Genomic DNA, 17331 nt, shown 5'->3' on the forward strand with positions numbered 1-17331 from the left:
CAGCCTTACCCTGAGCATATGAATTTCATACGCCTGTGTTATCCTGGCTTGAGCTCAACGTATCAAAAACTAACGATCGGGTCGAATTACTGAGGAGTTTATTTTCTGCTTTCAGTGTTTGATTTTTGAAATTATCACCTTTAATTTTTACTGCGAACTTGAGTCCTTAAATCGTGTTTGTTATTTAGTGAACAGCCTACGGCGATGCTAATTACATTAAATTAGTCATTGCCAGTTTTTTTTAGCTCGGCCTGTGTCAACTCTGGGTCTTTACGTCATTACCATATCTGCCTCACCCAGTATCCTGTCGTAGACCGTTGAGTCTCCTCCCACTGACTTCGGTCGCGTTCGTTCATCATTCCGGGAGCAATTTCCCAGTTATGTTCTCCCTACATGACTCGCAATGAGTGTGTTTTCTTGTGAACGGTGGCTCCAGGTTGGAGGATATTTTCCTTGTAGACAGTAGACGCGCCGATCTGGTTGTCATGCTCATTCAGCAGAAGGTTTCTGGAATGAGATAGCGGATGGTGGGTGAGCAACTAGGGAGAACTAGGGAATCATACGGGAGGATAGCGCCCGGTGATCTGCACGGGGAAGTCACATTTTGCGTCTTCACTTGTTTCATTTGATAGTTATTTCTGTCAACTAACTAATATTCCGATTTGTTCACAAAGAGTAAGAATATTCCCTATGATCGTACTGTTATTATGAATACGGTTATTCACGCGAATTGGTCCTCACAAAATTGTCTACATATAAGGAATTAGGTCGAAAATTTGGGAAATATGATATATCTACTTTTTTTCTTCTTCTTCAAGGTTTGAAAATTTTGTGTGGCTTAGTTTTGATTTGATTGGTTTGGAGAATATGGTATCAGAAAAGTTGCCTGAAAGTCTGCTAATAAATTCTGCTATTGTCGATAAAAGTGATAAGGTGTCGGAATATTGCGTTTGATGACGCTTTTATTGTTAATTTGATTATTCAAAAGTGTGGGTTCACATGAAAATTCTGTAGGGCGATAAGCTTTTAGGGCGATAATACGGTAAATATAATGTATCTTAAAATGTTCCTTCTTCTGGGCCCATGTATTATATTTCGTGTGGCTTGGTGTTAATTTGCTTGGTTGGAACGCTTGGTATTTGAAAAGTTGTCTGAAAATCTGATAACTAATTATAAGTACTGCGTCTGTCGAGGATAATGTTAAGAAGCATGCGAGCAAATAATTATATAAGAGAAGGCAGGAAAAATAGCGCGTTTTTCATGGCTTAAAATGGGAAAAATTTTCCTCGGGATAATGTTTCCGGATTTCAAATGTGTCATCGTTAATGATTACACTAAAATTCATCTTGGAATAAATATACATACTACCCCAAAAGTCACTTAAAAAGACTTGTGGCATGGGATGTAAGGACTCAGCCGTTTAAACATAAAAAGCAAATGCTCAAACAAAATCACGAGTAGAATTTATTGAAGTCTTTTATAGTTTGGGGGAAAAACGAATTCCCATATCTATCTGTAAAGCAAAGTATCTCTCTCTCTCAAAATATCGCTTCTTTCGGACCTGGAGAGAGTAGTATTGTTGTCGTAAAAACTTTTGTTCATGATGTGTTTTATATCCTTCCTCGGTCTTTCCCGTCTTCTTCAAAATAATATTCTTCCCTTCAGAGATTAGACTTTACTTTTGTCTGTGTTAAGTTTACCCATTATTAGCACATTAATTATTTTGGGAGCGTATCGTGTAAACCATTATTGATGGATTGTATGGATAGAGAAAAATTAGAAAATCGGTAAAAATGCTCATGAATTTAAAAGGAAAGTAAGTAGTAAGGAGGTAGAAGGGAGTTTCATTTACATGTTGAAAAATCATTTTCTGTTCCTCTCTGAACAGAGTGTCATGGTATTCTCCAATTTTAACCGTCTTCTTGTAGTATGTATACGTTCATATTTATTGGAGATGGAGCCTTAAATTTGCTCATTCATGAGCACTTTTCAGTTTGACCTTGGCGTTTTTCGTAACATAGGAGCTGTTATGAATGAATTTATGTATTGATTATTGTTAACTATATCGCAAAATGTTCAGCTACACAGTGTTTGTATTCTGTGTCAACATACTTCTTGATTTTGTTCTATTCCGGTCGTGGCACTTATTTATTCAATATGTACTTACTGAGCCCTACTTCTTATCTGTGTATGTGTAAGCTTTTATAATAAAAAATGTAATGAAATATTCGTCTAATCTGGTTGCATATGCTGGTTGAGTAGCAGCCTACCTGTAACTCTCGGAAGGACCTGGATATTATGTCAACGTTTTGCCTCCTTTTCTCAGGATTGCTGGCTCGATCGATGGTGATCAATGAACACCAACACCATGAATTGAACTTCTTTTGTGCAATTTGCATCGTCTTTTGGATCTTATCTATTCAAAACACCATGTTATTTTATGTGGCCCTCTTTCTTGAATGTATGCACCCAGCCGTCTGGGCGAGAATTGTGATTTTTCTCTTCTAAATTATTCACGCGGTGCAGTGGCGAATTAGGCTTCCAAAAAATATGTGTGGTAAAATTTCAACTATCAGTGAATCAAAGAAGAGTCCATAAGTCTTTTGCCCTAACTGAGTTTTACTCGTTAATTAGTTATAGTATGAGCGTGATTGTAAATGATTATTGTTACGTACGAATTTCAGTAATTACAAATGGCTGTTCTTTACGCTGCTTTTCGTGTGTACTTTCCTATTGTTTTTTAAGGACTTGCAGAAAAATGTTGAAACTACCTATCAGTTAACTGCTGTTTATTTTGATGGTTAGGTTTAAATATTGTAAACTTTTGCCATTAGGACGGAGAAATAAATTCTCATTATGAGCAGAAACGTATGGATCATCAATGTTCAGTTTTCTTTCGTAACCGTTTTCCAGAGAGCATCAGCCGTTGAAGCTGTTAGAAGTGAGCATGTGGTATCGTGACATCAAACACGTACGCCTGTTATGAGTCGAAGTACGCTGCGACTGTAGTGGTGATTTGTGAAGGACGCGTGAAAATTAAAGTAAGGAACTGATTCATATCCTCCGCCCTTATCTGTAAATACGGTACTCACTTTATCAAAACATTATTTGCTTCGAATCCACCCTTACGATATCACGTTTGATCACGCGATCTCTCGACAACCAGATCGCAAAAAGTTGACGTCAAATGACAGTGAGATTGCAGTCATTTCTCGGAAAAAATATTTTCCTCGTCTAGTTGCACATGTGGTTGATTGGCGGGACAAAACGCCTCCTTGTAGCTCGTTGAAGGGACGCGGATGGGGCGTCATAGTCGTGCCCAGCTCTCTCAGGATGGCTGTGAGATTTGAGCGCACGTGTTCCTTATCGTGGAATAAGCTGTATTTCTGGAAATGGAGTGTACGGACATGATTTTTAGTGGTGTCATTGACGATGACTCATGTTGCTATCAGGAAAATTTATCTCGAGGAAAAGTTTGCCTATTTTAGGCCAAGAAAAATTCGCTATATTTTCTGTTTTTTTCTTTTCAATTAAATTCCCTGACGCTTTTTTATCAATTTTATCTAAAATGGAAGTTTTTCTGTTTCCGTTCACTTAAGTTTTCTTTTGAACGAACGTTAGAGTTATCTCTTTAAGTTAAAATTTTCGTAATGGGTGAAATTAAAAAGAGAATAACTATCAATAGTATAGAAATCAATAAAATTTATATTATTGATCTCTCAGACGTCAACTGAACTTAAATCTGAGCCTCCTGTACGTAGTCATTTTACCTAATCTGTCATAATTGTTCACTTATTGTTTAACAAAACAAAAAAGCCATTAAAGTTTTGAATTCAGAAAATATCCTTATCCTTGAAATTTTATCACATTTTATCGGTGTAATCTCTCGGGTAGTCCTCGCCCTGATGTCCGAATGGGGTACTATTTTACATCTGGAATAATACAGTATACCTATTGAAATGATAACATTTCATGTTCATTCATTCATATCAAACATGTAAGAATTCCGGCCCTTTTTTGCGCCGCATCTCGTCATATATAATTTAAGTCTAGTCTACTGTTGGTAATTGATCCTATCCAATGTCATTTTCCATGTTTGATTTGGCAGGATTAGATAGTGGGATAACCACCGCCTTTGTTTTCTGATTAAGCACGATTCTTTCAACTTTCAATGGTTCTATACTCCGACACACGGACATTTTTTGTGCCATTCGTAGCTCTTTTATCAACTATTCCAGCTGGAGAAAGTACATAATTTTGCAATAAAATCGAAGTGGTATGAAATGTTCTTGTTATCTATAGAATCCCCTGTCAGAGTTGTCTATTTTTCACAGCTGAAATTTTATGGATCCTTCCGATTGGTCCTATGTCTTGTTCTGCTCGGATTGCGGGCTATCCATAACTATTGATGAAATTGGGTTAAAATTTTAGGTTTCATCGCTGCGTCAATATTAAGTATGCCCTTAAATATCATTACCGATATTTGTCGCTTATTATAGGGGTTATCCCTCCAAAAAGTTTTATTTCGATTGCAAAGACCCACGATAATTTTAATGGCGAATTATTGTTTTGTTCCATTATTGATTATAATTTTTCCTACAACTCAGCATCAAATTCGTGAGCATACACTTTCCCATGCAGAGCTACTTCGTACTTTTTGCTTCAGAGGGATTCGTTTTCTTCCGGTTTATAGATTTTATGGCCGAGGTAGTGTGGTAATTATTACATCTTCTACTTTTATTCTAACCTTTAATTTTTTCGAGTGTTCAGTTTTGCGTTACCTTGTTCTACATGAGATTGGTGGAAGATTTTGAAATTTAAGCGCCTGTCCGAGATATATATGCATGCGGAGCATTATTTAATATTTTAATAATGCGATATTTTTAATGGCGCCCTATATTTTTTTAAACAGGGACGTGGCATTTTCACTGTAGGAATGTCTTATTTCAACGTATATATGTGGATTTAACAGATGTTAGTTGAGTATCATCTTAGGGAACAGTGTTGTTCCGCGCACCCTCGATTTCTTGCGAGTTACGCGCGGGACTGAGGTGTTCAGTTTGACCGAGACCTACATGGGCGAGGAAAAGGCTCGCGAGACTAAACCAGAGAATGCTCGGTGCATTCTAAAGAGCAACGATGTCTTTCTCCTATGCTTTGAATACTAATTTAGTCCTCTTTTGAAAGGATACCGCTGCGCGTGATTTTTAGGTCAAAAGGATTTTAGGCGGGGCTTTGGAATGCTACCGTTACCAGGAGACTGGAGTAACCCTGACCCTAATTTTAGCTATTTTTAAAATAATAAATGGTAATTATATGCGTATTTTGATGATAGTTGAATTGTAACTTGGGGAAAGATTCCTGAAAAATGTAGAAGACCTTAAGTCACTCCTTGCATTAATAGACCCTTGAGTAGGTACGAGTAAATAGATTTTATTTGAAAATTTCATTTTTATATGCACGCCTCTTATACACGTATTTTCGTCCTTATTTTCTTCTGAAAATTGTATCAACTGCGAATAACGCTACATATCTGTTTAAATAACATTTTAATAGTGCCATGTTGTATATGTTACATCGCAGGATTTGTTTAATATGTGCTGGTTTTCTTTGAGGGAGTTTATTCTTGCCATCATTATGTAGATGTTCCTTTTGTATATTTTTGGCGTTGAATAAAATTTTTAGTGCTATGAAACAAATAATTTCTATTAAATTTTTGCCTACCACTATCGTATTCGTAATATCGGTAAAAGTTTAATAATTTAGTTTGAGAGTCTTTTTAAATTTAGGAGTTATTAATTCTTTGCCTTGTATATATGTTTTGTGTAGGTTCGCGAAGTATTATTTTATTTTGGATTGAACTTTTTTAAACCGAATTTATCTGCCATTTGATATAAGATTCCATTTGGTTTGGCATGAAGCAGGTGTATTTGCAATCATCACTCAAATAAACGCAGCATTTTTCATAGATTTGTGCTTTGATTTTCCTACCACTGTATTTTTTTGGGAAATTTTGCTACGTAGGTATATTGGCTATTCGCAAAATTATCAGGCACTAATGTCGAAGAAATTATAATTCTATCCTCTAAAACGTCTTCATTCGTAGCTTGAAAATTATGAGGGAAAGCCAAATGCTATTTGAAAGAAATCGGCGGTTCTCAAACGCACGAGAATTAAATTCAAGAAGGTTTCACATTAAGACCTTCTTGTGAAATGAAGGAGTGTGTTGCTTAGAAAACAAGAAAATTTTAATATCTAATGTACCGCCAGAACTGTCTTGACGAACAGTGGGAATAAAATTAGTATTTCGTAATATCCTCCGTATACTTCTTTGTCAGGTAGTGTAAGTGAGAGTTACACTTTTTGACATAATTAAGTACCACGAATAGCAATCAAAACCTACTTCATATATCTAAATATCAATATGGGCCTTCGAAAACTTAGTGATAGCTTGGTCAGTAGAACCTGGTTGAAGGAATGGTGACGTAGATTCAGAGTAAGCAATAATAATAGTGGAGACGGTAATAAGGGGGGGGGGGGTACATTCGAGTAATTTTAATGTAAAACATTGAAAAAAAACCATGTTCTTCTTATTACGCTTCAGATTGTTGAACTGCTTTTAACTCTTTCGAAAAGTCCGCCTTTCCCTCGCCGTCATCAGTCGCGTTAATCCAGTTGTCCTGCTTGCGTGTGCCCTTTAGCGTCACCAGTTTCGCCATTGAATCCGCGTGACGCGGGAGTGAGCTACGTTTTTGCTCCTCGACCGTATTTTTTTCGGTTCTGGAACGTAGCTCCTCCCTGTGATGGACTGAAATGTTGCTTCGTCATTAAGCTGCGCGTAATTTTTTATTTGTATTTTCAATCATGGCTTTCATCGTGACGGACGGATGTACGAATATGGGGGCCGCGTGACTGAGTTGTTTGCTATTTGATTTTTCTATTTGATATTTCGTTTAGTTGGAAAGGCATCACTAAAGCCATTCCCGATTTAGGCATAGGTATTTTGCGAAACTACTCTTTTCCCCGCACTTACAGTATTATATCTTGTGTTCAAAGCTAATATTAGTTTGGAAAAATTCGCATTTGTCATCCCCTTGGAAAAACACGAAAGCCGTTTCACCTTTCCTTTTCCCGTTGTTGGGACGAATTCCGCCAATGGGGGTAGTAGTGGAGAACCTACTGGGTTATTAATATTTCAGTCGAGTCACAGGCTTTGCTGTTAGTAATGCCTATCAACCCGTATTGAAGGCGGTGGAATACTAATGAAGCACAACTAACATCAAATGGGCTGCCGCTGACCAATCGCGTGACACATGACCCCCAGACAAGGGTGTGCAACGCCACCGAATCCTAAGTTCGACACTCATCTGCCCTGATGACGTTACACGAGTCGAACATCGAAACGTCGTAAATGGAAAACTTTACCCGGTGGAGAACCGGAGAATAATTCCTGCTGCAAGTCCGCCGGTAAAGCCTACGACCCAATTTTACTCACCTCTCCGGGAAGGAGACGCACCATTGACCGTGTGAGTTCCTGTGGGTCGATCCATGAGCAAATAACACGTCAGCAAGAGGACTCCCCTATTAGTAATGGTCGCGGATAGAGGTCCTCTGAATTATCTAAGTATGGGAATAGTTTCTGTTTTGGTTGAAAATAAAATTATGGAAAATTTTGCCTTTGTGTGAATGTGGGATTCAAGTGAAAAATTTCGTTCGCTTGGTAACCCGTAATATTGACCCATGGAATTACGGAACATGGTCCTCGATGACACGTCCGTGGATATGATCTAATGCCCTGCTCGAAAGATATTAATGATCATAAAATCGATGCTAATTCTTCTTAGGTCGAAAGTAATTGGTTTGTTGAACGTTCTATTTGTGATATTTTACCTTATAACAACAAACTTTTCGAGATGATGAATTCATTAAGAATTGAGTATTTTACATATTTTATGAGTCCTAGATGAATATCTCACGAAGGATTCTATGCCTAATTATCATTCCATTAGACTGAATTTTCTCCATATTACTGCGACTAACTGACAATTAAATATTTTGAAAATGTTTTGCTGGCCATATGAAGATAAAACTCTCTGTGGCAATAATTAAAATGGTTTTCTGAAATTTCACCATTCTATTCATTATTCCCAGAAAGAACTATGTCATTAATACCCATTAGCTAATTGAATGCGTGAGACATATTTTTGCAACTTATAATCTTTTTCCATTAATATTCAATGAGCTGCTGCCGGATTTTTCCGTTTTTGGCGAAAATTACTCACTCTAAGAGTGGTTTGTTCCGTTCCACTTTTCTTTTGTCTTTTTCATCTTTTTCTCTTATATATTTTATAAGCCGTAGAGTTGTAAAAATACGTACTTATGCGCCGAGCTACATTATAAAATCGAAAGTAGTCCTTATGACGGAATGAAAGGGGGTCGGATGTATCTCTATCTCGAAGCATGTGGATAAATTTACATAGTTAGTACTAGGACTGACCAGATTGACCGTTATCCCTTGCGTTCAACTTTTGCAGAAAAAATGTCGTTGGTTCAGTTTGAATGAGTTAAAATGAATAGAGGATGAGATAAAATCTGCTTGTAAAGGTTAATGATGATCAGGTGGTGATTATATTTCCAGATGACGCCAGTATGTTTTAGCACTTAAGACATTACTGATGAAAAGTGCTGTAAAATATTTTCCAGTGGTATCGGCTGATGGTTTACGCCAGAAGTGGTAAGTGTATGCTTTATTTTTCAAATATTTGGCAAGTGAAGGAAGTTAGATAACGATTGCTACGATTAATCACTATGAGGATCGGCGATAAGTGAATACCTGGCTTCAAAATGACACAGGTGTTGATCTGTGACGTAGTACGGTATCAGGGATGCGGATGAAAGATCATTTTGTAAACATTCATGACTATCGCAATACATTTTTTCTTCCTTTCGCGCTAATGATGAAATATATAATTTGCTTTACATCATCATTTTTTCGGCTTCGTACTATATTGACCGCTAATCCTTTTTTATGCGCTTTCATTTCCTTCATGGATATTCATAATAGTGCTGTTCTTATTCTGAAACCATGATTTCGTCGATCCGTTGGTGCACGTAATGGAAAGGGGAAAATTAATTCTGCTCTCACAACTGTATGGTTTCGTTCCTTCAGATTATTGGATATTTTTGTCAATATCTTGTGTATCATAATGAAAGGTAGAAACAAATTTACAGGCGTGATATGCTGAGACTGTGGCATAGAATTCAAGGGGAGACCTCGGTTAATAATGGAAGGTTAACTCCTTAGGAATGTATATGGATACGAGTTTATCTTATATGCCAGTGAAGGAGAAGCACAATGGCCGTGTAATGTGTCGCCTCTAAGAACCTTTAAATTCAATTGGTTGGTAATAGAGTAAAAAGTTTTTTATGTTTCCACTATCTGATACGTGTAACCTATAATTTGTTTTCTACGTACCTCGTTTTTCTATCATGAATATGTTGTTATAGATTTTTTTATTGTTAAGAATTCTATAAAATCAATATCATAAGGAGTATAGAGGTACAGTTTTTCTTTCAGTATCATTCTTGCGGCGAGGTATATTGACCTGTGACTGCGTCTGAAGTTTGCAAGTGGTCAAATTTGATGTCTTCGTGTCGTGTATTCCATCGTTCCTTCTTCTCCGTCCCTCTCTGCCCCAGCTGCCCTCGAAAATTCATTCACCGGGAACGCAATATCCTTGCCCTGTCATTTGCCCCTCGGGTTTTTGTCTCCTGACCCCAACCTCGCCCGTCTTCGTGTGTCCGAGATAGCCACCCCTCCTCTCCCTATTAATTTTGCTCCGTGCTTTGCTCCATCTTCCCCCTCCGCTTTGCCCAGTCCCCTGCTCATCCTCTACTTGCGCTCGCGACGATTGAAAGGTTTCCGTGACGCAAGTAGTCAGTGCGTCGTGGGTAATGTTTTCGTCCGAGTTTTGACGTCCCTGTTTGCCCGTTACGTCGTTTCAAACGAGTTCATGAACCTTATTGAAAAACATTAATTCCTTTTTGCGCGACGGCGACATTTTGATTTCGGGGGAATGCATGTCTCGGCAGCCTGCCGCTATGGCGACGGTTTGACGCTTCACGTCACATTTGTTCTGCACTAGAGTTCTTGTAGAAGACGCTTGACAAACATTTTTGGCTCATGTGCTCATATGTACCACGTTCGACTCAAGGCAACGAATACCAGGTTTTAGTACCTGGGATACTTTGTGATGTCTGTGTGATAGGAAATAATCAAATATGTATTTCAAAGCACTGCATATAAAAAAGTGGCCTTGTACCCGTTCTCACGCACTGGTGCCAAAGGTTACATTCGCCATGAAAAAATAATTTCGTTTAGCCAGAATTCGAACCCGGAATATCCCGCTTGCCGGTCAACTATGCTACCAGTTATAGTTCTGTTATAGTCTTGGTGTTGTAAGTTACAACTTGTAACTGGTTTGAAAAAAGAAACAGGCAATCGTGATATCCGTGTTCGAATCTGGTGTATCTAAATGCTTTTTCTCATGGCGAATTTCTAACTTGGTTCCAATTAAATGTTACCTGAATTAAAAATATTTGTTTTTTTTTTTAATTTCTTTTGAATGAAAGGAAGTACTTGAAATTCAATATTGCACCTTGATGTTTTTATTTGCACGACCCGGATTTTAACGCAGAGCAACGGCATGCTGAAGATCGTGTGAGACCAAGTCGGCAAGTGAAACTTGTTTGAAACTCTTGACGCGGTGTGAAACCGAGGAATGTTCTTGCATGACGGGGTTAGTTAGTCTCCCCAATTTGCGGAAGAAATAATGAGACAGGTGTCATTTTTCAGATACTCATAATAGACCTTTTAACTAGCGGAAGCAGTAAACGGAGGATCCGCTCATTAAGACTTGTACTGACATGTAGATCCCATCAATTGATAATTACTATGTATGTTCACAGTTAGTATATCGCAAAAGTGTTGGAGCGTAAATCCAGCTCATTCGTTGGAGCTTGATGAACACGTTTGAAGATCGGAAGGTTACTCTTATTCTTCGACGTCTTGGAAAAGTTTTAATATCTCATAGGCATGAATATAATTGTCTAATAAATTTCCTTTCATCTACATTAAAGCTGGTAGCTCACTAAATCTGGGAGCAGGGAATGTGCATGCGACGACATTCCATGGCCAATTGTAAAAAAATTGTGGTTATTCATATTCTGTTTTATTAAGTTCGCTAAGGATTTTATTTTATCTAGCTCTAATAGTTATCCTTGAAATATATATGAACATATAGTGCGATTCTACATAGTCTGCATGATGCATAGCTATTGTTGTCATAGCCCTTTGAGACCCTTTTGTCGCTACAACTGTTTACAAATATTGTATCTTACATATATTATATGTGGAAGCCTTTCCGTCTTCTAAGTTTTGGAACGAGCTGACGGAATTGCCTGTTTGATTTCTCTGAAAGATGATTTTAATATCAGGGTATTTCTGAATTTTGTTTCATTCTCGTGGTCGAAATATCTTTCATTGCATTTGGTGTGTATGATTGAGGGGATCGTCTATAACGTATTTCTAAATATCCAATGCCTGAAGGCCTGGTAAATTCTTTTTTATTGTTACTGAAATGACAGCTTCGTGAAAGCTCAGGACGGTTGATGAAAACTTATTGTTAGTAAAAAACCTTTGTCCTAGCTCTTGAGACAACTTTCTGACCTCAAGCTTAGGAATATCTGAATATAAGGCAGTTTAGGAATATCTGATTGTCACTCCTGATGCATAAGACCTGAAAGAATTTTTTGTTTGTCAAAAAATCAGAAGTCGATAGTAATACATGAAGTATTCATTGATCATCCCTTGCAGAAATTGGCTAGTAGGTTACTAGAAGATGAAATAAACTTCGCTCTTTTTTGGAGTTTATATGTCAGCTTCTCATTACAGGCTCAAGGGCTTTTATGTATGAAGTTTATTCCAATGAACTAAAAACGTTTATACCTAAACCGTCTATCGTTGTATATTTAGTTAACTTAAATGTTTGGGTCAATGTGACCAAAGCAACCATCTGGCGCAAGGCTTATTCATGCGTTATCATTCATGAGAAATTTGTCTCACCCTTAAAATTTTTACGATTTTGGGTTTATTAATTCCAACACATTTGATCGCTAGTAATTTTATTCCATGCTTATGATCTACCCTTTGGATTTGTCAATCTGTATTTTCAGTTGCAGGGCAACCTTACTGTCATACTTATTCGTAGAGTACGGAAGGTTTCAATATCGTCGCCCATGTTTGAATTGTTATGATCAAAATTGGAAATAGTTGTATAAACTTCGCCGATTTGAGATAAATTTCGGTACTTAGTCATTTTTTTAACACGAGCTTAATGACGGTTTAGAAATTAAGATCACCATTTCTAAACCGATGACGTATGATTTATCTTCGTAAGTAATTAATCCTGTTGAAGGGTCCTCGTTTTGCTTAACAGCTGAGTTGAACGCGCTGAAATATGACCTAATTCAAGCAAATATTTCAATATCTGTCAAATGTGTGAAGGAAATTCATGTGAGGCAATAAGAAAATTTAGTCACACGAAAAAATGATTAAATTTTGTCCGGGGAAACAGTTGTGGTTTAGTTCAGAGTAAATATCTTGGGGAGTACGTAGGAAATTTATTCCGTGATTTTAATTCATATTTTGAACCATGGGCAAGATGTGTGCGTTGTGTTTTCGTTACCTCTTGATCCGAACAGGATTTTTGGTGGAATTGAGTTCACCAATCAATTTAAATTTGATTAATTTTTGTTTCATTATGAAAGATGTAGTAATGACACTCTTTCAAATTCCCAATCTCGTATTAAATGATTTAGTCAATTTTTTTATTTTCATCTTAACTTCCCGTACTGTATTTATTTAACATTCATTATGATTGTAAAATGCCCTCATAAGTCTACGGGAGAAATATCTCTGATTGTTGAATCGATGGAAGGCTTATCCCAGTTTTATATGATACTTGCCGTAACAGCATAGTACTGAGGGCCCCTTGATCTCCGCACGATGACCCCGCATCGCTTAACCCCTAAGAATATTTTAGGTTCCGTGACCTGCTCTGCTAAGCTTATGCGCACGTTGCATATGCGTGAGGCGCTTGCTGCTTCAGCTTCTATATAGAGGGTCCGAAGGCCAGGGACATTGACATCCACGTCATACCCTCTTTTTACAGGTTAAGAGTGACATCATCTTAGTAATTGATGTTAATTTTTCAGATTTAGCTTTGTACTATCTCTGTCGTCTTTTCTCATTAAATTTGACTCACTAATGTGTAAGAGTTTATGTATTGTTTCACTCATTATGCTGGAATTTTTTATTTTTGTGCATGTTTTCTTGGAATTTCGTGCATGATTTAATGAACATCTTGAAGTGACTTGAATACTTACTCTAGCTATTAATTGAGTTTTCGGTTTTAGTCATGAACGTAGCTTTCGACATAATACAATCTAAGAGGGAAACGTGAAGGAAAATAATTTTTTGGCTGATTGAAAGCTAATTTTTAAATTGTAAATTCATATAATAATAGATGTTAAGTGTATAGCTACTGGTTCCAAGGTAGTCACTTCGATGGTTTTAATTCGCTCATTGAGTGTCGTGAGTGATCCCGGTTTTGACATCATACTGATTTTGGATACATTTTACAGAATTTTCTATTACGTACTTCCTTCCTTCGAATTTACTAAGTTCTAAATTACCTTAAATTTGAGATAAACGTAGTGAACTTGATTTTATGGTACTGAAGTTATTTTGTAATAATTGTATGATGCCGATGGCTACACTGCAATTCCAAAAGTCACTTTGAGGGAAGGTTGTATTTCATTAGTAAATGGGATGGAGGGGTTCGAGTACCTGCCCAGTTAAATGATTTTTGTTATGTTTAACTTTGTCTGTATTTAATAATTCGTTTTTATTATTTATTAATCTAATTTAATTGAACAATTATTTCAATGACAAAATATTTTTTATTACTAAAGATTTGTTTTCCAAATATATTGTGCATAACTCAAGGTTGCTATTTTCATACCGTTAAATTGGAATTTTGATTATATGGTTCCACTTCTTTTTGATAGAAATCTAATGGAAGCATTATTTTTCTCGTGGAATTTTTCCTGGTCCTTAAATGCCAAAAAAAATTTTGTTTCGCATATCGAATTCTCCATGAAATCCAACTTGAAAGTTATCCTTGTATTTTTTTTTATAGTCATGTAAAAATGTAGTATTTGCTTTTACTTAATGCGCTTTTTCTTTTTCCAGCTGTTTTGTTCTCCAGAAATGAAAAATCACTCCATACGTGCTAATAAGTGTAAAGCTGCCTCCTTTCAGCAACGGTAAGTTTTGCCCTATTTCTTATGTATATTGAATTTTTTCAGTCTCATTTATTTCACACTGTCTTTGTAGTCACTTCCAAATCTGTTTACGCTGTATTTTCAACCACTTAAGCACATAAGTTTTGTACTATTTGTTGATCACGCGAATATTTTACCCAATATGCTTTTTAAGTAAGGCCTTGTTTTTTTTTATATGAAATATAGGGTAGTTTCCTTCATCAAAGAAAACGAAAGGCATTGATTGCGATTCGTTACCCACCATTAGTGTATTCATAATACACAAATTATTTGGTTTTTGAAATACCGATTTAGACGAATGGCAAGGGTATATTTTATCCTCATTTGAAAAAGGCCAGATTGGCGCCCATGCGATTCCACTCCACGTGACGTCACAGGGACCTAGTTTCTACACGAGAGGATAGGAGTTATACATCGTCTGAGGTTACCAATGCATGCATGAGGCACAGAGCTCAGGGAAACATGTCTTAATAATCACCTACTATAACTGGATAAGGTCGGAAAGTTTTCTTCGTTTGATAAGGTATTAATAAACCTTTTTTAAGCCAAGCGCTACCTTTCAGCAAGGTACTCAGCTACCCGCTGGCAGCCTGCGACGTATCAGCGCTAAGCCTCGCCTCAAGGTCACCTCACCGGGCGGGAGGGGGAACCAGAAATACGACGTACGGAGATATTTCCCGGCATTCATACTTGAGCGTCGCGTTTTCGCGCGCTTGAAATTTTTCACTTTTCATTTAATCGCGAAAAATAGATATTGTCATTTAAAAATCTAAACGCATGAAATACGTACTCCAGAAGTAATAATCTTTCGATTAAGGCAATAAAAAAATAATAGGAAACCACCCTATTATGTGATTTTCTTCGATGGAATATGTGTAACATAATTTTTTCGATATTTCTTTGCATCTCATGAAATGTTACATAAACGGAATACATAGGCACTAGATCGACTCCATTTTCACACCTTCATTATCTATAGATACCGTAAATAAGTCACGATGTCGACAAAACTAATTTTAGCTGAATGTTTTTTTATGTATGAGAGTGAGATAAACATTTAACTTGCGAGTGGTTAAATGGCTCAAATATCTACTATTCTGTAGTTTTTCCATGGATAATGGGCTTAATAATTACTTTAAATCTCTTTGAGGTGTTTATCATGTAGGTATGGATATATATTTTATTAGTGTGTCAGGTGGCTTAGACTTTATTTCATATTGTTCCGTTTGAAAACAGCTTGAAAAAACATTTGGTGTTCCCAACAATAGCCACCGGGTATAACACACCTATTTATTTTAATAGTGTGTCAGGTGACTCATTCATTATTTTTAATTGCTCCGTTTGAAAACAGCTTACATCACATTTTGGTATTCCCATCAATTGCTACCGAGAATATACTCTCCTTGCGCACATTGTTGTGATACCGCAGTATGAATGATCTAGTGATTTGTTGTCATTTGCTCCCTTGTTGATAATTTTCTGTCTTTGAGAATGTACAGTGAGCTTAACAAAAATTTCTTAAAACGTGGTGCGGGCCAGCGGCTGATATCATTTTGCCTCTAGTCATGTGCGTTCATTCCAGAATAGGAGAAGGAAGCGTATATTTATATCCAATATATTTAGTCTCAGTGTCAAATGTTTGACAAATGACAAATGTGGTTTGAAAAAAATGTCATTAGTTTCCCGCTAGAATTAAATGCTTAACTTATTTTTATAGACTTTTTTGTAAAAATATGACTGGAAATATTTATCCTAAATCCCAAATGCGTGTTGGTAATGAGTGCAGTTGTAATATTCTGCTTCAACCGAAATGGCTAAATTCTCGCGAAGGTGCTCGTACACGTTCAACGCGATGATATCGCTCTAGCACGGGATTAGATGTCACCATTCCCTTTGGGTAGAATCCCTTTTGACATCATACCATGATATCGGGTCAGACCCACATAATACTGGAGCGTTCAAGGTGATTGCGTACTTACCAAAAGCTGAGGACAACATTGATACCCCCAAATTCATAATTATTTTGGGGAAAAGGAAAAAGTGATCAAGTGAAATAATTTTTAATTGATTATTTTATGTTTTTATGATAGTTATTCCTCTAACGTATTGAATCGAATGGATAGAACAATTCCATCTGAAATGGATAACGTAGAAACGAACGCTATCGTCTTAGTTCGTCAATTATATCCATAAAGTCATCCAGGATTAGCCATATTAATCTTTGTGGCATGCAAAGATGATGGAAATATCATTGTTTATTTTTATTTCGTGGTCGATAAAAATTAGATTAAAAGAAATGGAAAGGCATACCTTTTCGGTCTCTAATGCAACTGTGAATAGGACATTTTTTTCGGATTTGAATGTTTTGCCTATTCTCGTTCGGCTCCATCCTGTGCTGACTCTTTCTCTTTCCTATATTTCCTATCCCTTCTCTTGTTGCTCAATTTTCCGCGCAAAAAGATGTAGATCAAAGAACAGGATTTCTGCTTCAAGAATCCCAGGATTAGCGCCTCCATTGCTCTATACCCTCCTTAGGCCGGATATCTTTAGCTGCTGTTTTATAGGGCACTTCACTCTCGCACATCTGATATTTCATTATGATGCATTACTCGTTGAAAATTTAAGCAATCATTTATGAAATTTTCAGGTTATATAAAGTTGGCCCTAATCAAAATTTTCCTGTTACTAAAATTGGTAAATAATTGCTCTACATTCACTGAAAAGTATTTTTTGTCATATTTTCAATTCAGGCAAATATTCAATATGACTTTATATATATCGCGAAAAACTTTAAGGTTATAAAATGAGTTCTAATTGAGCAAAAAAAAAAACTGTCGAGAGAGTTTAATGCCTACATTAATTGCTATGAGAAAAAAATTCCCCTGAACCGGGAATCGAGCTACGCCATCGAGTAACTTTAATACC

The 17331-nt window shown here is 36.7% G+C and overlaps 1 protein-coding gene across 2 annotated transcripts in view; it reads left to right on the forward strand.

Annotated features, from left to right (window-relative positions):
• Positions 1-17331, forward strand: part of LOC124157362 — a 385239-nt gene that overhangs the window by 266063 nt on the left and 101845 nt on the right. For both annotated transcript variants that reach the window (XM_046532026.1, XM_046532027.1), the window contains one exon: positions 14315-14388. In XM_046532026.1, the coding sequence (XP_046387982.1) occupies positions 14315-14388 (74 nt within the window). The remainder of the gene's footprint in view (positions 1-14314; positions 14389-17331) is intronic.

Source organism: Ischnura elegans, chromosome 4, assembly GCF_921293095.1.
Source record: "Ischnura elegans chromosome 4, ioIscEleg1.1, whole genome shotgun sequence".
Lineage (NCBI taxonomy): Eukaryota > Metazoa > Arthropoda > Insecta > Odonata > Coenagrionidae > Ischnura > Ischnura elegans.